Here is a 26,045-nt window from a genome sequence, read left to right as displayed (position 1 = left end):
TTAATATACCATATCTCTAATCATGATAATCATCTCAATGCATTATTATCATCACTATTATTTATGAATAATATAGTTTTGAATGATTTTTAAAAATGTTATGTCTCTTGTAAGAAAGGAGCAAGAGGCTAGGACAGAGTTCCACTATCGACTGCATAAAAAAACTCAAATCTGGATTACACCACAGTGGTTTTCTTTACTGACTTCGATGACATTTTAATTTCAACCCTGGCAATAGTATAATATAAAATTAATTTAAAATGACAAGATTTCTTTAAAAAAAAATACTACATACAAAAATAATTTACCTCCAGGATTTGAGTTTTGTCCCTTAATAGCAGCAGATCCAGTGCCATAACCTAATGCAAGTAAATACTAATGTGGTAAAATGATTGTTGCTAAAGTGTTACCAGACTGTTTTACATTTCTACATTTCTTTAGAAATATCAAATGATAGTTTACTGCCAATTTGTCAGATTTTGAATTGAAAATAAGCAGTGCTAAATCTTTAGATTTCATTTCAAACTGACTGATGGTGTTTGAAAGAGAAAAATGGTTCTTCTGATACTGACTAATAAAGGTAATGTAAAAATAATATGCTATTCTCACACATGCACCCCAGCACCCCATACTATCTTACAACCATCACTGTGATCAATACATTTTACTTCCACTAATGAAAAAACAACAACATTTTAACATATTAACATGGTAGAACTATTTGGTTGGTATGTACAAATGTACTTCATTTGACACAATATTGGTGGTGTAGCTTATTTGGTTCTTGATATTTACCCCAAAACTCCAGTAGCACCTCATTGCAGTACACAAGATCCAGGGGGCGGAGTTGGATCCAGATTTAAGGGGTGGAGATGGGTAGGATTAGGGGTGGGGTTAGGGATCAGGGGGTGGAGATGAGTAGGATTAGGGGTGGGGTTAGAGATTAGGGGGCGGAGATGGGTAGGATTAGGGGTGGGGTTAGGGATCAGGGGGTGGAGATGGGTAGGATTAGGGGTGGGGTTAGAGATTAGGGGGCGGAGATGGGTAGGATTAGGGGTGGGGTTAGGGATCAGGGGGTGGAGATGGGTAGGTTTAGGGGTGGGGTTAGGGATCAGGGGGCGGAGATGGGTAGGATTAGGGGTGGGGTTAGGGATCAGGGGGCGGAGATGGGTAGGATTAGGGGTGGGGTTAGGGATCAGGGGGTGGAGATGGGTAGGATTAGGGGTGGGGTTAGGGATCAGGGGGTGGAGATGGGTAGGATTAGGGGTGGGGTTAGGGATCAGGGGGTGGAGATGGGTAGGATTAGGGGTGGGGTTAGGGATCAGGGGGTGGAGATGGGTAGGATTAGGGGTGGGGTTAGGGATCAGGGGGTGGAGATGGGTAGGTTTAGATATATGTAAGGTGGGATTCATGTTCTGCAGTGAGGACCATCTCCAAAACTGACCACAGTCTCATAAATTCTTCAGAAATATACCATTTGTGTTCCACAGAAGAAAGCAAGTAAAACATAAAACCTTGCAGGGTGACCTAATCTTTAAGAGAATATTAAGATAAGACTTACCTAGACCAGCTCCTTTTTGGGGATGAGTGCCCATTAAATTGCTGTAGCCTTCAGACAATATTAAACAGACTTTTTAATGAAAGTAAACGCACAATGATAACAGTTTTAAATGCTGAAACAAAACACAATGGTGTTTGTACACATTCTTAATGGTTACATTTGCACAATCTGTATGCACAAACTAACATATTGACTCTTGAGATTAAACTCACCCCCATAAGACGGTGCTCGGTAGCCATTCTTTTTACCTGTAACAATAAATGACAGGAATGTAGTGCAATTAGATAGTTTCTCTCTCTCTTACACACACACACACTCGTTAACACAATGCAATCTCTAGCTCCTAACCCTACAAATAACAACGAAGCACCTAACACGAACCCTTACTCTAAATTTACCCTTAACATAAGTATGACCTTATCCCTAAAACCAAGTCTTGACCATCAAACAGGCCTTTAAACAGCGTTGGGGAAAGTTACTTTTAAAAGTAATGTGTTACAATATTGCATTACTCTGTAAAAAAAAAAAAAGTAGCTTGAGTTACGTTACTTTTGCATTGCATTTTGTCCCCTGGGCTGGGCTTGCTTGTTTGTTTTTTTAATAACATTAAAAAAAGTTCACAAAAGCTCTTTCACACCAAATTCTTGCCTGTACAAGGACGCAGCTCAAACAAACCTTTCTAGATTGCTCTCAACATGGGCATAGGACAGGTGTAAGTCAATACATGGGAAAAACAAAGTGCACTTACATTACTTATTTGAAAAAGTCACGGATTTTGTTTTGTAAATGTAAAAGTAATGCGTAATCTGATTACATAACTCACTTTAATTGTAATTCGTTACCCCCTAACACTGTCTTTAAAGGGGTCTCAGAAAGTGAAGACCGGCCAAAATGTCCTTACTTTACTGTCTTTGTCCTCACTACGGTGGTTTAAAACTCAAACTCACAAAATAGTTGTACACACACACACACACACACGGTTTAAAACTCAAACCTGCAAAATAGTTCCTCTGATTTTTAACAGGTCCTCACAAAAATAGTTAGTATTTTTGTATTTTGTATTTTGTAGTAACACACACATGCACGCACACACCATTCCCATGCCTGTTCCAACTTATACCAATCGAAAAATATATGTTAAAAAAAGGAAAACCTGATAATGTACTTATGCTACAGTACAAGCAACAAAAAAGTTCATACCATATTGGGGATGACCTCCATATCCAGGCTTTTGTTGTGCACTTCCATAAGCACCTGAAAGACAACAGACAGGAGGTGTATGATGATTTATTCAAATTTCTGAATTGATTTACTTCATTATATTATATATTACATAGCATTTCATGGTTTGGGCTTACCTGTACCTTTGTTTACAGGATAACCTGATAATAAAAAGATAACATTTAAACAAAAATCCATCCATCCATCAATCACAGAATCCAAAATAATCAACGAAATAAAATGTCCTAAATATACTTCATTTTATAAAACAGTAAACAAAACTTCTGTACATGCACACAAATAGATATGCTAAATATAAAATATTTCAGAAAGCTAAATAAAATAAAACCTTAACTGATTTATCGCATCACATTTTACATGTTATGGTATATTTACTCACAAAAGATAAAAAACCAAGTATATTAGTATAAATTCTGTTCTTGCTTACCATTTCCTTTCATATTTGCGGAGTTGCTATTTGGACCCACACCATAACCTGAAAATACAGATTTATTGGGTTATCGCAGTTTTCTAAGCTGAATATTTGCAATACCAGAAAATCATGTTAAAAATTCCATGATAATTTCACAGACTTGGATTAGTAGAATGACTAACGTAAATAGCCATGCACTGAAACTGTTGTTTACATGTACATCAACATAGAAAGATTGATATTACCTCCTGGTGACATTTGTATTGCACCGCCATTTGGATTTTGAGGTTGGTACCCTTAAATAATAATAAAAAAAGAAATGTACAGGAGGTTATCCTCTGACATGACAATGTACTGTACAATATTTAATTGAACTTAAAGAATCACAAAAATCAATTAAAAACAAAAAACAAAAAATGAATATCAACAAACAATATAGCTGAAATTTATGGAAGCTCTATTGTTGGTTTAGAATGTATACAGACATGTCACATATTCTGTTCAATACAGCATTGCTATATAAAACTATAGTATATCGATAAATTGCCTTATACTACTTTTGTCAGTTGAAGTTAATGATGGATCTATTATGAAACTGTTTCCATGAACTATTTTCACAGGTAACGTGAACTATAACTGCTGAATCTTACAGTACTGTTGTCTAAATATCTCGGACGCATGGGGGAACAAGCAGTTCCTGGAGACAGCAGGGGCAAGAGAATAAGTTGAGCAATTCGGTTCAAGTAATACAATTAAATTCTCACAGGGAGATGTTAGATTCAGGCATTGCAGGGGAAACTCACTCACTTTGCTTTGATGTTAAGAAGCCATTGTTATGTTTCACAAAATACTAAGTTGTTTCAGGAATTGAAATGCACAACATATCGTGGATGTTTAATTCTACGGGCAAATTATGATTATTAAAAGAAAAGGTTTAATGAAAATAAAAAGAGTTTAATGAAAAATCTTGTATGATAAGACAAGTACATAAAAAAATGATTTGTATTTTTTTTAATCACCAAAAGTTCATTTAACCATGTGTTTCTTAAAGGGCTGAGAATCAAAAGTTATGTATGAATTTATAGCATTCTGTAAGTAATCCTCATATTAAATATTTATACATTACTATAAATAAAGTAAAATCTTCACTCCAATTGATGGTTCCCCTCCAATTTGACATTTTTCCCCTCAACTGCTGAAATTACTTTTTATACAACACACAGTGTTTCTGTTACTGTCCAAAGCACATGAGTATGAGACACATGGTTGGGTGTTTGTTCCTAAGCATCTAGCATTGTTTCACGCTGTACAAGTTTTGCACCGCAATGTGGGATTAACACCTCAAAAGCTGTGGTTGGTTTAAAGGGATAGTTTAACCAAAAATGGAAATTCTGTCATTTACTCACCCTCAAGTTGTTCCAAACTTGTACGAGTTTCTTTCTTCTGCTGAACACAAACAAAGATATTTTAAAGAATGCTGGTAATCAAAGTTGATGGACCCCATTGACTTCCTTATGGGGGAAAAATAATACTATGGATGTCAATGGGGCCCTTCAACTGTTTAGTTTACCCATATTCTGCTAAATATCTTTTTTTTTTATTCAGCAGAAAAAAGAAATTCATACAGGTTTGGAACAACTTGAGGGTGAGTAAATGACAGAATTTTCCTTCTTGGGTAAACTATCCCTTTTATAACTGTAAAAAGCAGTGCTAAACCCGCTTCAAAATTACAAGTGTGAAAAGTTCCACCATGGCTACTTTTGAATCTGATATGGATTTTTTGAGATCTACGCCACTTTTCAAAATCTGAAATTGGAAAAAAAAATATTGATGAAAGTTATTGACAGAGCGATTGAGGTGTTTATGGTGGCTGTTCAGCCAGAACGGATAATCAGATTATTAACAGAATATTCGATTGCAAAATAGCCATTGAGACAATCATATAAAGCAGGATCAACCAGGTAGCCACACACAGACTAATGATATGTTGCAGGTTATTATACTGAATTATTAACGCTTATGAATTTCTTAACCAAATTTAAACAACATAAGGATCGTTGTTATCGATCAAACCCTTTTTTTACAGTAAAGTTCAGGCAACCACAGCTGCTTTTTTGTCCTTTTTTTTGTAAGTGTGACACGCTCGTAAAGACTTTTCACTTCTACAAATCTTTATGAAATGCTTGAGTAACACTGTAACCGTTTATGATGCTGGTTACCACCAGCACATACAAAATGGCAATCCAAAAAAAAAAAAAAAAAAAATTTTTTTTTATTTTTTTATTACTGCTACCATCACAAATCATCCATCCATATTGTGTCCGTACATGCCTTGAGCTACAACATTCAATGTGAAATGCCTTTCTCTGGTCATTTCTGGACAAATGGGAACTTATTTTCAGAAGTCTTTACTAATTAGTTCTACACCAAGAACATAAGGCCAGAAACCTTATTTGTTCCTCAATAACTTTAGGGAAAAACTCCTGTAATTCTGTAACAGACACTCAAAGCAAAACAACAATCAAATCCACACAGATTTTAAGTACTTATGAGCATTGTTTTCTCCTAAGCATCCTTACCTGTGCCACCCTGAAGTGTTACTTTTGTCATCCAGAGCAATAACATCATCCTTAGAAGTGTCCATTTCAACATTGTGGATATATCTACAGGTGGAAAAAAACAAGGAAAACAGAAAGAGACAGAAAACCTAACCCAAAGCATACAGGGAACAGCTCATAGACAGAAGACACGTAAGTTCTCCACTGAGCTTTTAAACGGTTTTGTCCGCAGTGGCACCTCCTCTAGGGGTCATCCAAAAAAGAGACTTCTGGGGCCTCATAAAACTTTATGTTCCTCAACACATGTGCTAAATAACTACAGGGTTGATACTAAATGACACATGTGGCATTCTATTTCTTCTCGCATTATATACATCCCATTATCTACAAATAAATCAATTCATGTCCAATGAATTATCTTTTTTATAAGTTAGTGTAGAATCATGCAAGTTCAGCAGTTCATTATCACGAAGTTGCACTTAACTTTCCTTATTTGACTTACCTCTTATTTTATTTTCCTCTAACACATTGGTTTATTGTCATTTTATGTTGCATGAACTTACTGTAGTAATAACAGTAAATTATGCATAATTACATTCAATTCACCCTAAACCGAATTATATAGTAAGTACATGTTGTTACTCAGTACTTAATTGTATAGTTACACTGTAACAAGGACAACTTAAAATAAAGTGTAACCTTAATTGTAAATTGAAATGTGTTTTTATAAAACCAATGTGGTCACCAGATAATGTTTCTATGTGAATGTTAAACAGAGCAAAAATACATCCATCCAAACAGCAGTTCACTGTATGCTCTTCAAATAAACCATTATATCTGCACTTGCTAGTGAAAAGGCTTATGTCTGGCACTGAGTTTGAAGAGACTCTGTTTATAGGTTTGACTTGCAGACGTAGAATAAAACCAGCTGACAGTCAGACACTATGTAAACTATGAGTCTTGTCACTCAAACGCTAATACATTTGAAACATAATGAACAAATACACAGGGTTCCAAGTCAATAACATTACACAATACCAGCAATAGTTGCTCTATTTCGATGCAGGTAAAATGAATGGCTATAGCCTTTCCAACAATAATAATAATAATATACTAAAATAAAATAAAGACAATGCACGAGATAATGTGCGATTCGGTAAAACTTTACAATAAGATATTATTTGTTAATGCATTCGCTCTAACATGAACTAACAATGAGTATATATATTTTATTTAAAACATTTATTAATCTTTGTAAAGGTGAGTAAAATATAATTGTTCATAGTTGGTTCATTTTAGTTCACAGTCCTTTAGCAAATTAAACTTTTGGACTATTAGTAGTTGAAATTAATATAATATTAATAAATATTGCAGAAGTATTCTTCATTATTAGTTCATGTTAACTGATTTAGTTAACTAACAAATGAAACCTTATTGTAAAGTGTAATATGAACTGCAATATATATATATATATATATATCATGGTAGCCTATCATGTTTTTAGTTCTCCTACGAGAGGTTCTCTCGTACTGCGTATTATCTTACGCTAGGGGAAAACCTCTTTTCCGTGAGATATTGAAACCAAAAATTATCCTTAATTTTGAATTAATGTAAAACGCGTTGCGGCAGCATTCAGACATAGGCAAGGCGGCTCGCGTCCCTATTGGCTGTCCTATTCGCAGCCTGCGCACAACCGACTGGATGGGTGCTTCCTTCAAAGGGACCGCGCCCCACCGCCTTCCAGACCCGCGCCCTTTCTTCCTGAGCTTCACGAACAAGTCCTGGAACGCCCCCTTCTCAGCCTGAGTGCGTTCCTCCGTCTCTGCAGCATTCTCCGTGGTGGACGGTGCGAAAGACAGAGGTTACCAATCAAGCACAGAGGATACTACAATCGCTTGAGCACCGCTCGCTGACCGATAAAATTTCCCCATGGGCAAAAGAAAGACCCATACTGTTACACAGTTCAGGCCGAAAGGTTTCACCCTGACTGTGTGAAACACTGTGACAGTGATTAGCTCCTTTGGGATGCTAACTTATTGGGAATGACGCTGCTAGCCTCTCTTTTTAGACTCTCTGTGAGTCCAGGGTGATTGTGCACTATATGAGCCCCGGGCACCTGCCCTTGGGACTTTGGTGTTGGATTCCAGCACGCACAGCGTTTTACATTGTGTTCCCCTAGCGTAAGATATTACGCAGTACGAGAGAACCTCTCGTAAGAGAACGTACTCGGTTACTAATGTAACCTCGGTTCTCTCTAGAATAGGGAACGAGTACTGCGTATCTTGCCGTGCCTGCAACACGCTCTGGTTCGCTTCGGCGATGAAAAACCAGTTATATCAGCCCATCGAGCTATATTTATAGGGCTAGGCCACGCCCGCTTTGGCGGGAAGGTGACGCAGTGGGCACGAAGCGCCCCCATTGGACCGTCACCAAAGGGCCTCTCTCGATAGGCTGCTGCAGTTGCCGCAGGACAGCCAATAGGGACGCGAGCCACCTTGCCTATGTCTGCATGCTGCCGCAACGCGTTTTACATTAATTCAAAATTAAGGATAATTTTTGGCTTCAATATCTCGTGGAAAAGAGGTTTTCCCTTAGCGTAAGATATTACGCAGCACTCGTTCCCTCTTCTAGAGAGAACCGAGGTTACGTTAATAACCAAGTACGTTTTTATACAATTTTCTATTACCTTGTAATTTTAACCTCTCACTAAGGCTAATAAATCATTGTATATCTCAATATTTATATATTTGCTGTGAAATGACTCAAAAAGCTGGTTTTATTTTGAAATGAACTGTAAACTAATATGAACCATTTGTGAGGCCAGACGTGGGTGGATCTTTGTGGAATAGGGTGGACCTCTATCCAATGATATTTATAATTATATCAAAGTTTTTAAATGAATTAATAAATCACAATTAGGGTGACAACATCAAACTTGAAAGACATACTATATATAAATAACAAAACAGAACAATCTTTTTGGAATCTGTTATTTTAAAAGAGACATCTGAACAAACCAATTCACCGCTTCAGTTCGCTTGAATGAATCAGACCTTCCAACACAACATGAGAGAGAGAGAGCAGTTTAGGATGAAACCATTTACTAGAACAATTCGAACTTTCCGATGAGAGAAACAAGACAGTTTAAGACCATTTTGTTCTAGCGATTCACTAGAATGAATCAGCTTTGGTTGGGTGGACAAGTGCCACCCTGGACCATATATGGCTAACAACCTAAAGATTTCATAGTAATTACCCAGATTGTGTCATGTGTTTTCACTGAGATTACTCAAATGAGTTTATTTTCCACACTGCGTACACAGCACATTGCATGCTCCTTTTCTGAAAACAGCCTGAGATAACGCCCTTTCAATATGGAAAGACAGCTCATGAGAAAGTAAAACAATGTGGGTACAGCAAAAGAAAAAGAAAAAAACTCAAGAGTGTCTCACTTTAGGCTGACATTCCACACACAGGACCCAAATCCTCATATCAAGAGGTGAAGGAGAGTTGAAAGCTTGACCTTTAACCCCCGAACCTACTCTTTTCCGATACACTTTTACTTATTCACTGATATGTCGAATTACATCACCCTGACTCACCCTAAAACACACAAAGGAGTTCTCTGTGTTAGTTAGAATGAAGATGTGACTGATCTGAAAAACAAGCAAACACAGGCTGAAAGTAAAAGACTTTTGTATGATTCACTTCTAAAATCGCTTTAATTAACTGGACAAAGAGCTAAACCAGTATATAAAAATATAAATTAGGAAATGTATAATTCTGAAAATTAAACAACAACAAAAATTCTGAAAGAAAGTGAGAATGATTCCTTCCCATTTAAAACTCACCATCAGGATGTTGGAGTTGGCGTCATTGTAGATAGCGGTTTATTTTTATAACATTTTTATTGAATACAAATTCTAATTCATTGGGTTATTATTCAGTTATTCTAGGAGTTAGATGTACATTTCAGATACCTTTGCTAATGCATTAAAAACTAATTGAGTGAAATCATTGTCATTCAATTAAAAATGTCTCCGCTATACTCATATCTTCATCCTGACTTTTCCAAGCTACTTCAATCTGAAACACTGGTCCATTCGAAGAAACACTACACTACAATTACCAAAGAAGGGATGCTACAAATACATGGACTATATCTTCAGAAACTATGCAAAGCCACTCAAAATAATTGAATATAACAAAATTCTTGATCCTGAAGGTGCAATTCAGTAATTTGGTGCAAATCGAAAGTTAAGAAATAAAGTGTGCTTATGTGAAGTGTGTACATTCACATAAGACTGTAAAACACTTTTTTTTTAAAATAGAAACCTGAATAATTGAATATGGCTAAATACATTTGAGAGGTCTTTTCAACATGGTGTGTGTCACTCCTAAGCTGTGGTTTCTCTCAAATCAGAAAGCATTATGCTCTTTGGCTCATATATCTGTAGATAAGCAATGTCGTTTGCACTGTTTGGTGATGCAAAGAGCAATAATTAATGGAACACACATTCATTTTGTTCATGTTCGCTGATCAATGTTTATAAGTGAATAAAAGTGTTAATTCAATCTATTCATCATATAAAGTGATTGTGTCTCTTCAGAAAATCTGGACTAAACCACTCAATTTATATGGATTAGTTTTACAATCTCTTTATGAACTTTTTAAAGTGTCAGTTGCATAGCTGTCAATGGAGGGACAGAAATCTCTCAGATTTCATCAAAAAGATGTTCATTTGTGTTCTGAAGGTTAATGAAAGTCTTACGGTTTGGAACAACATGGTGCATAATGACAGAATAAAATGTTTTGGGTGAACTATAACCCATTAAATAAAGGGGCCTTTTATTCATTTTTAGTTGCTATATAATGCACTCAAGGCCATGTTATATTGTGAATAGCACAAATCAAAGGATACAGTCCAAAAATGATCTGTTAGTTGATTCAGTCACAAATCAACATTGAGTCAATTACTTTTACAAGTTTTTATTTATTTATTTTTAATTTGCATGTGCTCTGCAACAGTGGAAAAAAATACATATGACATTAGGTCGAACAATTACAAAAATAAAACAAAATGAAACCATACCGCAAACATTTTTTCACATAAGCGTACATAATTCTGAAATTAATATTAAGGCATCCAAATTAACACCCAAAACCTTTCTTTGAAAGACATGGTTGGTTTCATAACAAAAGACGTTTTTATAAATCACAAAATTAAACCCAACACCTTTAGTGCAACTGTACAATCTCACTTCAAGCCCAACAGCTTGCTCCGAAGACCACAGAGTTAACATGATCAGCTTTATCTGTGACACGACGCGCTTCATGAGGCTTTATACGGTCATGATTTATGACTGAATATCAGCCACTTTTTCATAAATCATACTGATAAATCTTGCAAAAAAGAAAAGAAAAAAAGTGCTAATTGCTAATCAGTGCAAAGTTGACCTTGATAGGACTAATGGAATACGCTTAAAGTAGACAGTTTAAGAAATAGGAGAAAAGGAAATTGAGGTTGACAGGAATACAGATAAATCACTGATGAATGTGGTCTGTCACAAAATCCAGTTCATTTCATGTTTGGCGTCGTCCTATGTTTCAGGCCATTGTAGAGGGAGGTTATAGGGTCAGTGCTTATTTATGATGCTACAGCCAGATATCCTGTTGCTGATCTGCAGTCAGAAAAAAAACAAAAAAACAACACTTAATCTTACAATAAAAAGCTCAAGGGCCAGATTTACTGAACGGGGCAAATTAGCATTAGACCACAATCTCTTATAGTGATGTAGGAGTCGATTTCTGCTTTCTCTGACTCGTCTCGGACTTGTTCCTTCAAAGACTCGGACTCGACCCTTCAAAGACTCGGTCTTGACTCGGACTCGGCATAGGCGGTCTCGTCCCCATCACTAGTTAAGACTGCTCCTCTAAATAATTCCCAATCTAGCTTAGTCTGTAGGCCTAACTGTTGATTATTAACTGGGGTGATATTAAATCATGAATATCAAAACTGACATGTCGAGACAAAATCTCGACTCGGACTTGCTTCCTCAAAGACTCGGCCCCGACTGTATTTGAAAACCAATGGACTCGGTCTCGACTCGGACTCGACCCTTCAAAGACTCGGTCTTGACTCGGACTCGGCATAGGCGGTCTCGTCCCCATCACTAATCTCTTAATAGCGCAGATGGGAGTGAAAAAGTTCTGCGGGTGAGCGGCGCAAAGCGTAGGGTCGCAAACGATACATTATGTAAAAATAGCAGTATTTTCTTTGCAACAAGTGTAAATAGTTAGATACTATTTGCACCTCAGTATTTTAGTACATTATAAAACCACATGCAATAATAACATACAGTATTGTGTAAATGATTATATTTATTAAATAAATTCCACCTTATTAGGACACTAAAGCCCTCCCTACACCTACCCGATAAACACTAGAATTAAATAACCAGTAGGCTAAAGTAGTCATAATTAAAACTTATGACTCCTCAAAAAGAGTCTAAATTTATGAAACCAACACATTCTTTTTCTAACTAAACATCAATATTACTCTGAAAGTAAAGGTTTATACAAGTAAAATGTTTAAACAAAATATATTCATTTTAGATGAAAAAAGATAAACGGCCTGAATATCATGTTCATGCTGCAATGGGTCATCCATAGGGGGCAGCAGAGTGAAATGTGGAGCTTTTTTAAAATTTAGACAATTTGGTCTATGAACTTTTGATACAAACAAATCAGCATAATTTCATGTGTAAAGCCACAGAAAACTTCAGGGGAAAAAAGGACCCAAAAGGTGCAACAGACCCATATGTAATTAGAGGGTTAATACTCTCCTCCCATAAATCTGAAAGGGAAGCTCCTACAAATGCATAAGATCAGCCGCAAAATAACGGTCCATGCTTTTTCATAGTTAATTTTTCACAGCATACCTTTAAAAAAAAAACTGTTAGGATTTACTAATGCCAAAAGAGGGCTTGCGCTGTCGCAAGCTATAAGTAAATCTAGCCCCAAGTGTAATTTTCATGTGCAGATAAAACTATAAGCAAGCTATGGGTAGGCTGACGTACTGAAAACGTCTAAACATTGTGACGGTGAAGCTCTCAGTTCATCCAGAGCATAAAAGTGCAGATGAAAAGGATTCAAACAGTCTCATCCTTCTCAGTAGGATAAACTATCAAATACAGGTAAGCCAATCTAATGACTGTGCAAATGTGCAATTTCATTTTTAAAGGAATAGGTCACCCAATAATCATCGTATACGCACTGTCATGTCACTGGAAACCTGTATACAATTTTTTTGTGAAACACAAAAGATGTTTTTTTTTTTTTGTCAATGTTGTTTGTTTTGGAACCTGGTGCATTTTCTCCCATAGTTCAGTTCGTTTAGGCACATGCGAACATGCTCGGATGTGCACCAAAATTAACGGTCCCAGACTGCCCGAATAAAACACACTCTGGTTTCTTACCACAAGTGAACCGTTCCAATCAAGACAAACAAATCTGTATAAATTCATAATAGGAAAGTTATGTAAAAAGCAGTGTCTAATTGATTTGTGAACATAACCAAAGTCCCTTTAAGACGAGTCATTTCACTCGGAGGCCATTTAAAATGCCTGCATTTCAGTGCAGCTCCTATCTCTTTGAATGGGGAAACATTAAATTCTCAAACTGTTCACCAAGCTTACAATTAAATTTCCAATTTGAAATCACCAATGAAATCTGACAACAACCATCTCATAAAGTTTGTTTCTAAATGCTCAAATCAGGGCAGAAAACGTAATTTTTCAGGCTGGATCAAGCTAATGCGCAGCGGAAGCACGTCTGACTGCTTCTATAGGAACCGGAGCTTCTAACTGCAGCCACACACAGTGATGCGATGACTTTACCAATCGGCGATTGGCTCTTATTTAGAAGGCGGGACCTATTTCGCAATCTTGAGTGTTGCACTTTTCCCCATTCAAAACAATACGAGTGATGCGTCTTGTTTTTCTATAGTCTTTGACATAACTTATCACAGTGGAAAACTAAAGAGCACCATCTTAAGTGTCATTGCACATTTCCTAAACAGGAGGCACTGCAAGAATGTGGTCCCGACAAGGCCTTGATTCCTCCTTTAAAGGATATCAGGTACAGAATCCAGGTTTACACACATTCATATATATTTGTGTTGGCAATGACAGCTAGTCCACAGAGCCGACAGTCCCTGCCGCACGACTGCTATGAACAGAATCACGAAACAAACCGGTGAACCAATGAGAGGACAGTTTTACTTGCATGTGACTAGCATAAATCACGGTATATGCATTTGTTACAAAGTTGAATTTTCTCTTGGTTCAGTTTGCTTTCACAAGGCTACATTTCAATTCATGTCCCCGTTTCACAACAAAGCAAATTATCTACAGGTCTGAAATGCTCTAAGAGATATGCAAAGTGTGAAGTATTGAGTGCGGTGTTTAGACTCACTCCATGTTGTTCTTCAGTTGGTGTATGGTCCGCTTGTCCAGATATCGACAGAAAAGCGTTAGCAGGTTGGGGGGCAGGAGTAATGGCTCAACAAGTGTTGTCTGGGATAGCTGCCGGGCCACATGGAATACGGTATCCGTCCTTGATGGTTGTTCGAAAAATTGGGTTTCAATTTAAAAAAAAACATTTACAACTGATTTTTTTTTTTTAAACCCTTATTTAACCAGGGAAATCCTTTGAGAACAAGTCTCTTTTACGAAGGAGCCCTGGCCAAGAATATTTTGTTGTTAAACAACAAAATCTTGTAACAACTTTTCAGAGGAACAGACCAAATTTGTTGACATTCACTGAAAACCATACTGGTTTCAACCAATATATTTAATATTTTGTTTGCATACAGCTTAAAGTGCAGCATAATAATAAAAGACGAAGAAATCTGAACAAAACATAATACACAATCATGAACATGATTCAATACCTAGGGAAATTGATAGATTTGCAGTGACTCGTGCCTTGAATTTGGATCTTTTCCTCAAAGTTACTTTATGATTTCTATATATGATATTTGAAAGCCTCTCATTACAGTCCACTTTCATTGTATGGAAAAACAAGTGTGAACATCTTCCACAGATATATATTTATATTTATATATTTTAAGTAAGTTAAGGGAAAGCACAAATGGTACCAGGTCTCAAAGTCTCCGATGCTGGGCTCCATGGGAAGGTCGGAAGATAAAAGCCTTTCTCCCTGCGAGAGCAGAGCATACAGCAGCGACAGACCAAACTGCAAAGCAACATTTAAGTTCATTTAAAAAGATTTTTTTTTAATACACAGTATGCGTTAAATACTATGTTTTTAACCTGCATTCATTAAACCTGAAAATATTACTAGACAGCAACCCCACTAAGAAGCCCTGAGAAAATGTAAAGCTGTTACACATTTGCTAACTTTGGTTATGGTAAAACATAACTACACTGAAAAGGACAAATTGAATAAAAACACTACAAAATTATATAATAACTTCCTAAAAGCGGACCTTGTTTTGGCAGGCCAGTGTTAACCGTGTGTCTTTTGAGTCGGGCAGTGATGTGGTGAACTCTTTTAGAATTCGGATTAGCTGACTGAACGCAAGTCCATCAACCACAGCACGGAGCGATGGATACAAAACAGGCAGGGCCTGTGAAGAGGTTAGAGCTTGAATAAGTGATCAACATCAAGAGCTATACAGAAAACACACATTTATACACATGTTCCAGACCTCATCTGGATCTCTGCTCATCAATACTGGGAGGTGTTTGGTCACCACGCTCAGGATATGTAGGGATGCATCATGTGACAGGAAGGGGAGGAGTCTGGCCAACATCCTCTTTCCTTTTGATACAAGTAGACACGAAAGAAATTCCTCTCCAGAGTCCCTGTAGGGAGGGCAAAAATATATATAAAAAGATAGATTATAGAAGTATGAGATCAGAAACGTATACTGTACATTCACAACAGAAAACTAAAGGAGTTTCTTACAGTAGATTAGTGACCCGCAGCTCAGTGTAAAGCTGCTCCACCTTCCTCTTAATGTTCTGCATCAACCGCCTCTCCTCATCTTTGTCAGACACTGTTGCCTTCATTTTCTCTGCCTCTTCCACTTCTAACAAAACGATGTACAACTGGGAGAAAGCAAAGGGTTTAAACAGTCATTCGGGGCTCAAAATTCAGAATCCAACTAAAGTCACCCATACACTTGACTGAGTACAAAATCCCAATGAAACCAAAGTAGCAACAGATTTTGTCTTCCGTATTGTGAATAACATCCGAGATTAATGGATTAATAATAATAAAAAAAGGTTAGGAAGTTGTTTCATTGCAGTTGTTGACTGAATATTGACCAGTTATAACAATGATTATTAAACATTAAGGTCAAAAAGAAAGAAAAAAAAATTGTTATTCCAAGGATGTGCAGCCCTTCAGCAGTGCAATCAACAGATACTGTAAACAAGACTAAACCAATGATTCTTACAAATACTAAATTCTGATTGGTCAAATCATGCTATTTAGTGGTAACATTTGTCCATATGCAACATACCAGTGGACACTTGTAGGTCTCAAAAAATAGGATCCAGAATTTAAAACACTGAGGTACCAGTTTTAAGGGTTCTACAGAGTTCAATCTATACCTTGAGTTAGGAATTAATCCTGGATAATCAGGCGGGAACAAGTCAAATAAGGGGGAACAACCTTTGGTCCAAGGCCGGACTCAAGGGGGACCCGGACTAGAGACAACGGACTGTTTAACTAGTATAGATACAGTGCATCATTGCAGCCCTAGTGCTAGAGTCATAGAGGCTTTTCTTGTTAGTTGCATGCAGGCAGAAAGGCCTTATAGGTTACAGTAATGAAAGAGCGGAGTGTGAATGGCAGAGATAGAAAGATTGTGACTGACAGGTGGTTGGTCTGACAGACAGAGAGACACTGCAACAATATGGAGAACATGTGAGGGATGGCGAGTCACTGTACTAACCAGACATGTTGTCCCACCAACCATCCCAGTGTAAGAGTGCAAAAATGTCCCAATCCAAAATGAAAACTTCAGAACTGGATTCAAATATTACAAAGTGGTTACCTTCTCAATGGTGCTCAACACATCCAACCTTTGCTGTCTAGTGTCTTTGTGCTCCTGCTCAAATAAGAAGGTACAGGGTTGTTGTTGTTTTTTTTAAAGTAGCCCCTCACCAAATTACTAATAAATTATTTTTGCATCTTCAGTTAAAGACAGAAAATCTCACCTCATCATGTGTGTGCGCATGAACGGCATCAATTGCTCTTCTTGGAGAGAAACAGGTAGACACTGCAACCTGCCCGAGCGAACCTTCAAAGTGGACCACTGTAGTAATGCAAGAATAACTGCAAATCATTCATACTGTAAAATTATAAAATGGGCATTACATCAGTTTAATGTGCCAGACCTGGGATGTACGAAAGAGTTTTGGTAACGTAAGGGGTTGTGAGTTTAGGTGGTTCCTTCTTTAACCGGTCACCCAGGATCTCCTCTTCAGCAAGTTTGGCTTCCATCCTCTGATAGTACTCCTGCAGAGATTAAAAATAACTAGACTTGACACCCAATCTCATACATTAAGCAAGTAATTTTTAAAGCCAACGGGACAGTGTTGTGAGAAAGATGCCAAACAGTAATTAATAGGAGTCGGGGGAAAAAAAAATTCACGATTCTATCTTCTAATGATTCGAATCGATTCATAAACATCAAAAATCTATATTCTAAACGAGTTGTTAACATGTTGATGGAACAAAGAACAGTGCAACGCAGTTCCACAAATATTTTAATGAATACAAATAAATAAATCACATTGATGCAAAAAACGTGCGTGTGCTCACACCATGAAAGGCCAAAAGCAGTGATGGTGTCTGTCTCCACCGGGCTTGAGTAAAATAATACAATACAATCTACGATTTAAACTAACTTATTTAATAACTCCACTAACAGTAATAGAATATTCAGGTCAAAATATATATAAACAATATAACTCGTGTTACTAATATCCTAAAAAATTAAAAAGGCAGGAAATGTAATTTATTATGAATAAAATAGTTAACATTTTTTAGAGAAATTAAGTAAAACAGAGAATGAAAAATAAATTAAAAAAACTGTGTTTAAAGGTGCAGTGTAATTTTTAGCGGCATCTAGGGGTGAGGTTGCAAATTGGAACTATTAGAAGTTACAGTGGCCGACAGGAAAAGATGTCAGAGACAGCAGAGAGTAGCCAGTTAAGCAATGAGGTTTCTTAAAGATCAAATATATATATATATATATAATATTTACTTAATTCAGTAAAACGATATGTTATTGCGAATATTATTGTTACTTGTTCATCATTGTGTCAGTGTTTTATTCGCAGTTTCTTTGCACGAAGAACAGCAGTGACGAAGTTAAGAATCAAATCTAGATACAAAATCAAGAATCGATTTTTGATCGAATCGTGACCCCAGTAAATCGATATCAATCGAATCATGAGATTCCAAAAGATTCCCACACCTAATAGTTAAACCCAACAACTTCCTTGACCATTTTCTGGAGAGCTAAGAAGTTTAGGACTGATACAGACCTGGTAATAGTAATCATCCAGATGTGGATTCTCACTCTGTAGCTGGATCATCTGCAGCCTGATTATCCATTCCTTCTCTTTATCAGTCATGGTTTGACAATATGGGTCCCAGCTCACTGGCTTTCTGAGAATTAGATTTCAATTCAGAAAAAGGAAAGACATTTTTTTCCAAAAGACAAATGTTCATTGCACTTACCTGTGAGGTCTCTGCTGTCGCTGACTCAAAAGCCGCTTGTGCTGGGGGTGGAACTGAACAACAGGACCTGGTGCTCTAAAAGTTGACAGAAAAATCATTTGTGGAAAGACCAAATATTAGCTAGTAAGTCCAAATTATAGAACCGTAGTTGAAACCTTCACCCAAAAATGAAATTCGCTCATAATTTTACAGCCAATACCGGATTTTTTTTTATTGGCCGATACAAATGTAAGTTATCAGGGCGTAAAAGCTTTTAAAATGGACAAAATGTCGTCACTTTCTTCCACTGTAGAAAAATGAAGCCAAAATATCCCAGAAACGGTCGATGCCAATTATGTTATTTGGAGCCAGAGTCTGTGCATTGGTGATCCTGAGGTGAAGCAGTGGTATCATACTGCAGATGCAAGCACAGCTGTCAATCATAATATTACACCCCGTTTTTATAGGCTCAAACTACTAACTAAAACCAAACACTTGGACTTGAGTTTAGGCTCATGTCCCATTACATAGGGCGTGTTTATGACCTATACTGCAGCCAACCACCAGGTAGAGGGCAGGGTTTATGACCTATACTACAGCCAGCCACCAGGTAGAGGGCAGGGTTTATGACCTATACTACAGCCAGCCACCAGGTAGAGGGCAGGGTTTATGACCTATACTGCAGCCAGCCACCAGGTAGAGGGCAGGGTTTATGACCTATACTGCAGCCAGCCACCAGGTAGAGGGCAGGGTTTATGACCTATACTACAGCCAGCCACCAGGTAGAGGGCAGGGTTTATGACCTATACTGCAGCCAGCCAGGTGGGGGCATAGGTATATTAAACCATGATATTAGACTTGCTCTGTTTTCATGTGCATTTTTTAAATATATTTGTGCTTTTTGCCTTCTTTTTGACAAAACAGTTCAAAGAGAAACATGAAGCGATACGAGAGGGATCAGGTAAGCACTACAAGCCGGGATACAAACTTGGGACACCTGAAGTGCTGTTGATTCATGTGTCGTGCACTTCCAACAAATGTACACTTTAACAGTTTTGCATTTTTGTAAAAAATATATATAATTGACACATTTGGGTCCATAAGGAGACCACCAACTGACTTTTCAGTGAAGCGCAATATGGAGATGGTATAGTTAGTGAATGAGACCCAATCAGTGTAAAAATTATACCAACCATGCATACGCACGGATTCACACATGAAATCTACGTACGAACGTTTTGAAAAACAAACCATGATTCATTTCAATTTTATTCTAAATTTACGAAAAACATTTTTAGGAACAAACCTCACGCAAAAATCACATACTCTGAGTGAGGTCTCCTACAACAGGATTACATGCATCAAATCAAAGATCAAAGATTCAGTCTCTCTAAACCCTTCCTTTCCGCAAGCCTACTCTACTCTGATTGGTCAGACGGCCCAGTACGTTGTAATTGGTCTACCGCTTACATCATTTTGAAAACAAAATACCCATTACCATAACTGAACTTCAGCTCCGGAGCCTGCCTCCGTCCACAGCGATTGTACACACTGTAACGATGGCATTGATTTGATCATATAAATTTGAGTGCGAGTCCGATGATGAAACATTGGAAGAACTAGTCATTTAACCCAAACCTCCATCAGACATCTTGAGCAGGACGTGTCTCAATGATATCAGTTTGCCATACATTATGAGATGTTGCAACTGTAATTCCTCACCATCAGCATTAACAAGTCTGTCCATCAACAAACCGATGTGTATATTTCTAATTTATTGCGGTTCACATGTGGGAACTGTGAGCCCATTCTCATCCCAAGGCGTCGTAAACTGACACTTTTGACATTTAGTCTAAATCCAACGCACATGGCACCCTTTAGCGTCAATATGAGACGCAGATATATGGGCCAGAAGGCGCCTCCTAGTGGTCTAACCCTAACCCAGACCTAAACCTACCCATAACTATATTGACGCTAAAGGGTGCCATGTGCGTTGGATTTAGACGAAATGTCAAAAGCGTCAGTTTATGACGCCTAGGGATGAGAATGCGTTGGAAATGTATCATTAACTGTATCAATAACAGTGCACGAGTTAGCTGAGCACTTTTAATGATGTAACAGTTTGTAAAACAAATCTTGCTCCATCCTTTATCATTACTCAAAGTAGTAAGAACGACAGTCAATCTGCATTAATGGACACAATTTTGGGTAAGTGGCCCACAGCTGCTTAGCAGAACTGTTTCAGTAAGACCGTAATAGCACGAGTTACCTACACAGTATTAAAACTACATATTTTGAACACTAGAAAATGTATACATCAATAATTTATCATACTTACAAGTTATTTTGAGAAGGAATGTGGTGCAAATATAGTGGGTACTGTCCCATCGTTAATGGATAAGGATTTTGTAAATCCCATTTAGACTTAAGCAATCGTCAAAAGGTTATACTGCTGTTGTATAGCTGTGATAATTTTAACCACTGACTCTTCACATCCTTATCCTTTGAAAGTTTACAAAGAGAATTGGCTTTTCCAGAGCAGAAAACAGCGTCTTCGACATGTACACAACACGAACCAGCTACAGTGTTTGAGGGCGGGTCAAAGTAGACATTGTTAATGGGGAGCCAATGAAGACCATAGGCGGCCATTAAGCAAATGTGTTACATTGTTACGCATGTAAGTTACAGAAGTACGACTGGAATTACTTTTTTTTTTTTTAAGAGACAATAACTTTATCGTGCACTTTGCAGACCTTTTACATTCACAAACAAACATCTATATTACACTGCATGAAAGGTAATATCTGAAAAAGCATAATAGGGGCACTTAATATAAAGAGACACTTACTGTGTAGAGTAAAGAAGAGTAAGAAAAAGGTATGCACGTGCATAAAGATGCAGATTTGTCTCATGTACAGCTGTGTGTACATAATGTACACACATTTTGTGAATTAGGCAAAAAAAAAAAAAAAAACATTGAGAAGTTATCCTGAGCAAATAAATACGAAAAATCCACACAATTATGAGTGAATCAGACCCATTGTTCTCAAATCCCAGTTGCACTAACACAATCTTTCCATGATTTGATCAGTTATGATGTGACCTTTTTATAAGTCAAGTTTGAATAAATGGAAGTACATTCAGTTGTGATTGTATGACTTGGTCTATAACATATTAAAGTTGTATAAGTCCCAGTCCCTTGTGATTATTAACTATTTGACAAATGCTTCATAAAAGGGTTTGGAACAACATGAGGGTGCATATTTTTAATCTTCAATAAAATATTCCTTTACAGAGTAGATGACCAACCTGAAGTCCTGCATGATGTTGGAAGATGGGCTGTAGAATGGAGCAGGCCTGGGGGACTCTGTCCCGAACTGCAGGTGCATGAGTTTGGGCGTGTGGGGCATTGGGGTAGAGAGAGGAGGACGGGAAGGTGATAGAAAACCTCCAGGCTAGAAAAATTTAAACTACAGATATGAGCTTCTGGAAAAAGGCGGTTTTATTCAGGAACAGAAAAGTAGTAATTGAATGAAGAAGAGGATCACCTGGTTATATTGTTGCTGGGGTGAAAAGAGTCTTTGGGGTCGAAAGGGAGAGCAAGGCACCATAGGACTATTTTGTGCCTAAAAAAATAAATAAATAAAAAATCAATTTCTGTACCTCTCACCCTTTATTAAAAACTCGATTCACACAACAGACTGCCTACTAGATAATTAGTGGTGTTTACCAAGCAAAGCATTAAGAGCAAATTTAAGAGTTTTGAACAAATGTTTAACCCTATTAAACAAGTAACTAGTTTGTGTTTCCAAAAATAGAATTGGAATTTTTGTATTGTTATAATCCTATAGTAAAAAAAAAATTAGTTTACTGTGAATCTTTTTTCTACCCACTACAAAAGTGCAGTGCCTATTGAAAATCATCATTCCCCTTTGAAATGGTTACATTTGTAGTACAGCCTTAAAAAAAACCATTAAAAAAAAAAAAAAAAAACTTTTCTAGCTTTATGTACACATTTTGCTTTACAACAAACTAATGAAAAAAAGAAACCGTTCTGAAAATTAAAAAAACAAAACAAAACCGAAAACCTAGAACAACAGGGTTGGAAAAGTCAGCAGTCCCCTGATTTAATACTTCATAGAGCCACCTTTTGCTTTATATAATCATTAATCTTTTTGGATATGTCTGTACTAGCTTTAGTACAGTAATAAGTACAGAATAATAATTCCCCTATTGGGGAATATTTGCCCATTCTTCCTGGCAGAATTGCTCAAGTTCAGTCAAATTCCGTGGTGAGCAAACACAATTTGTAAATAAAGCTAGAAAATATTTTTTTGGAATGGGTTTTGATTTCAGGCTGTACAACAAATAGTGCAACTATTTCCAAGGGGTATGATGATTTTCTATAGGCACTTTAAATGTTAGATGTATACAAAAAATTAATGGGCATAAAAAAACAAAACAAAACAAAACACCTTTTATAATTGAAACATTACCAGTAGCATACTGTGGGGCCCCAAACCCAATTCAAACCCCCCTGAAAATAAGTTTAGGACAAGCTATTGTTTGTTTGTGGTTTAAATTGCTAAAACTGCGCTCACTTCATTAAAAATCTTTTCAAGGGGGTCAACTATAAAGTTAAGACTCATATTGCGGTTCAACAGATCACAGTCCATTGAAATATGCTTCAACGATAAATGACTGTCAAGAGGGGCATAAAGGAGGATCTTCTAGCAATATTCTAATAACCACCCAGAACATTCTAGTGTAGTGGCAGCTCATTTTGCACGGGAAACACCACTCAAATATACCTTTACAGAATGTAAAACACAACCTCAATTAGTTCCCCATTTATATTAGAAACCCTACTACCTGATAATGACATCTCTGGTTGAAAGATCCAACGAAAGACTGTCCTCTCCTGCCCCGGCTAGTCGAAAAAGGCCGCATAGGAGAAAGGTAGTTTGGAGAGACAGGTGGGACCCTGCCACGTGCTGATCGGTCAATCACTCCCACGATCGCCTGGTCCTTATTGGTGAGAAGATCAAAATGATCAACAGATGGTTGTGCTGTATAATTCCAAAAGACACATCTGAGATTTGCTTGATCACCTGATATATAGACGGTGGAGGTGGCCTGTTGGACTTTAAAGATGCTATCATCCACTGTGAAGAAAAAAAATAATTACACCTCAGGTCAAATAAAAAAAAATATTGCCAAATATTGAAGACTACACACTGTATTTGAATTGAGGTCCTCCCAGTAGGAGCTGAGGCTGCAATCCACAATGGCACTATCAAGACTCTAAAAACAAATCCAATTCAGAAAAAAAGACAGGGTCAGGGTGTTGGTTAGTACTCAGTTTAAATTCAGAGCATTTCTGTAAAAAAAACCTTCAAGCTTGGTCGACCTTCCACAGTCTTCACCACAGCTGGGTCATCAAACAGCTGCCCTCGACCTCCTCTCCCTCGCTGAGACCGGCCTGTTGGAGAGTGGGGCCAAATGCGAGGTCCCGGTCTGGGAGGTGAACGGGAACTGTAAGAGAAAGGCCGTCTGGGAGGTGGTAAAGGCGGTCTGGGAGGTGAACGGGAACTGTAAGAGAAAGGCCGTCTGGGAGGTGGTAAAGGCGGTCTGGGAGGTGAACGGGAACTGTAAGAGGAAGGCGGTCTGGGAGGTGGTGAAGGCGGTCTGGGAGAGGGTGGAGGTGAAGACCGTGGTCTTGGGGAGCTATCGCTACACAGCAGCAGGAGATCCGTAGGGTCTACATCTGGATTTTCACCACTCACATCTTCATCTGGTAGTTTTTACATAGTGATGTTTTAGAGAGTTTGAAGAAAGAAGAAGAAACAAAGAAAAAAAAGCACATTAAAAGCACATGCTGCAGGGATAATGCTTAAAGTGATTACAATGCATCTAGCAATACAATATTTCCCTCCACCCCAGAAAAGAAAAGCAGCATGGGGACCTTTACTGCTTTATGCAGTTTTAAATGGATCATATATTGGTCTCCTACCCTTCATCAGCCAATTACCAATTCATGCATGTTATGATTTTATAATATAATAATACCCAAGCCAAATGTTTCCACATTGTAGAGGTCAATCTCCTCATCCTCTTCAGCCATTTCCAGCAACAATACACATTCATCATCCTCTTTGTCGCTCCACTGATCTCCATTCTCTGGCCAAATGGCATCAGGATCAGATTCCCCGGTTTTCTCCTGAGATAGACATAAAATGATGTATAATAAAACATTGCTAACTATCACCTTGTAAGCAATGTATAGGATACAAAGGAAATATGGTAACACTTTACAAAATAAGGTAAGACTTTACTATAAGATTCCAAACATGCAAAACACATTTATTAATCTCAGTTCATGTTCAATTCAACATTTACTATGACATTATTAAAATCAAAATTTGTATCTGTGTAATATTTAATTGACCTGAGCTAACATGAACTAACAATGAACAGTTGTGTTTTATAACTAACGTTAACAAAGAGTAACAAATAGGCATAATGTAACAATTGCTCACTAGTTATTGTCTGTAAATGCATTAAATAACATTAACTAATGGGACCTTATTGTAAAGTGTTACAGAGAATACTAGCTTTGTATGAATGAGTAGCCTACATTTATAATAGGTTATATGCAAAATGTTCGACTAATTCACAATGTTATTGCTTCATCTACTTACGGGATGTTCAGAATCACCCATTTAAATATTGTCAGTATTTCAGTATTTTGTGAAATATTTCGTCACGCATCCACATTCGCTAAACGTCTACAACTGCTCGTGATGTAACACGTGCTTATCAGTGTTTGTAAATGAACACACCTGCACACCTGCGCACCTGGAGGTGGTGCTCACGCAACGCCGACGTTACCACCATTGACATTAAAGGGGACACGTCACTCCCGCAAATAATCAAATAGCTACTGCCGCGAAACCGTCCCTCACAGTATTTGATTTGATACTGCACTCCATTTATGTTTTTTTTTTTTTTTTATGTTAAATTTAAGGGTGGTCTCACTGGTCTGCCTCAGGTCTTATGCAGATGTCAAAATGTCTGAGATAACAAATTAAATAAAAATTGAGTGTTCATCAGAGGGGTCCAAGACCCAAGGACTTTTGTCGCACTTGAACCACGAATACACAAAATAAAAATTGAATGGATTCGAGGAGTTTTGTGGCTTTTTTGAAATTTAAAAAAGTAACAAATCCTTCCCTCTCGGGTCAATTTGACCCCTTTAGGAATGAATGGAATGCGAGGAATGCTTAAGTAGGCTATACATAGAAAAACCTAAAAATGCTAAAACTTTACCAAAAAAATATTTTATGATGTCTTCTACATGTGTATCTGAATCATGAACTGAATGCATACTGAATGACTGACTTTAGGACCCAGCGGAACAGCTCATTTGCTCCATACAGAGCTATAAGACCATCTAGTGGCAAGAGTCATGAAATATCATGTTATATATTTTTTTCCCACAAGAGGCCG

At 37.4% G+C, this 26,045-nt stretch overlaps 2 protein-coding genes and 1 long non-coding RNA gene across 3 annotated transcripts in view; all 3 read right to left on the bottom strand.

Moving 5' to 3' along the window:
• The window catches only part of cmn (calymmin), a 30,441-nt gene extending 28,630 nt beyond the window's left edge, over positions 1-1,811 (bottom strand). Inside the window, exons 1-3 of the mRNA XM_056247262.1 lie at positions 1,774-1,811; positions 1,562-1,609; positions 309-359 (exon numbers count right to left, since the gene is read on the bottom strand). Coding sequence (XP_056103237.1) covers positions 309-359; positions 1,562-1,595 — 85 coding nt within the window. The 5' untranslated portion in view covers positions 1,596-1,609; positions 1,774-1,811. The remainder of the gene's footprint in view (positions 1-308; positions 360-1,561; positions 1,610-1,773) is intronic.
• Positions 1,812-2,758: 947 nt separating this feature from the next.
• Positions 2,759-6,524, bottom strand: LOC130082407 (uncharacterized). The gene is made up of 4 exons (XR_008806770.1): positions 5,795-6,524; positions 3,461-3,511; positions 2,926-2,943; positions 2,759-2,815 (listed from the first exon to the last, which is right to left on the bottom strand). It is a non-coding gene; the product is annotated as an uncharacterized LOC130082407 (long non-coding RNA).
• Positions 6,525-10,695: 4,171 nt separating this feature from the next.
• On the bottom strand, positions 10,696-25,322 carry patl2 (PAT1 homolog 2). The gene is made up of 19 exons (XM_056247261.1): positions 25,238-25,322; positions 24,606-24,756; positions 23,930-24,330; positions 23,775-23,840; positions 23,648-23,701; positions 23,409-23,564; positions 22,085-22,162; positions 21,846-21,991; positions 18,558-18,632; positions 18,362-18,485; positions 17,207-17,327; positions 17,027-17,124; positions 16,864-16,917; positions 15,768-15,910; positions 15,508-15,664; positions 15,286-15,426; positions 14,935-15,032; positions 14,250-14,390; positions 10,696-11,455 (listed from the first exon to the last, which is right to left on the bottom strand). Exons 1-19 carry the CDS (start codon positions 25,256-25,258, stop codon positions 11,422-11,424), a joined length of 2,259 nt encoding a protein of 752 aa, XP_056103236.1. The 5' UTR covers positions 25,259-25,322; the 3' UTR covers positions 10,696-11,421.
• Between the last annotated feature and the right edge of the window lie 723 nt (positions 25,323-26,045).

The sequence above is a fragment of the Rhinichthys klamathensis genome, unplaced genomic scaffold (genome assembly GCF_029890125.1).
Source record: "Rhinichthys klamathensis goyatoka isolate OS25496 unplaced genomic scaffold, OSU_Roscu_1.1 h1tg000045l_1, whole genome shotgun sequence".
NCBI lineage: Eukaryota > Metazoa > Chordata > Actinopteri > Cypriniformes > Leuciscidae > Rhinichthys > Rhinichthys klamathensis.
Note: the sequence above shows the minus strand (reverse complement) of the source record. Positions and strands in the feature narration are given on the sequence as shown.

Coding starts and splice junctions, on each gene's coding strand:
- patl2 (XM_056247261.1), bottom strand. CDS start 25,258: ATGGGTGATTCTGAACATCCC. Junction 17,328..18,361: donor TGGATGATTACTATTACCAG/GTCTGTATCAGT, acceptor TAATCTCTGCAG/GAGTACTATCAGAGGATGGA. Junction 15,665..15,767: donor CTGCGGGTCACTAATCTACT/GTAAGAAACTCC, acceptor CCCTCCCTACAG/GGACTCTGGAGAGGAATTTC.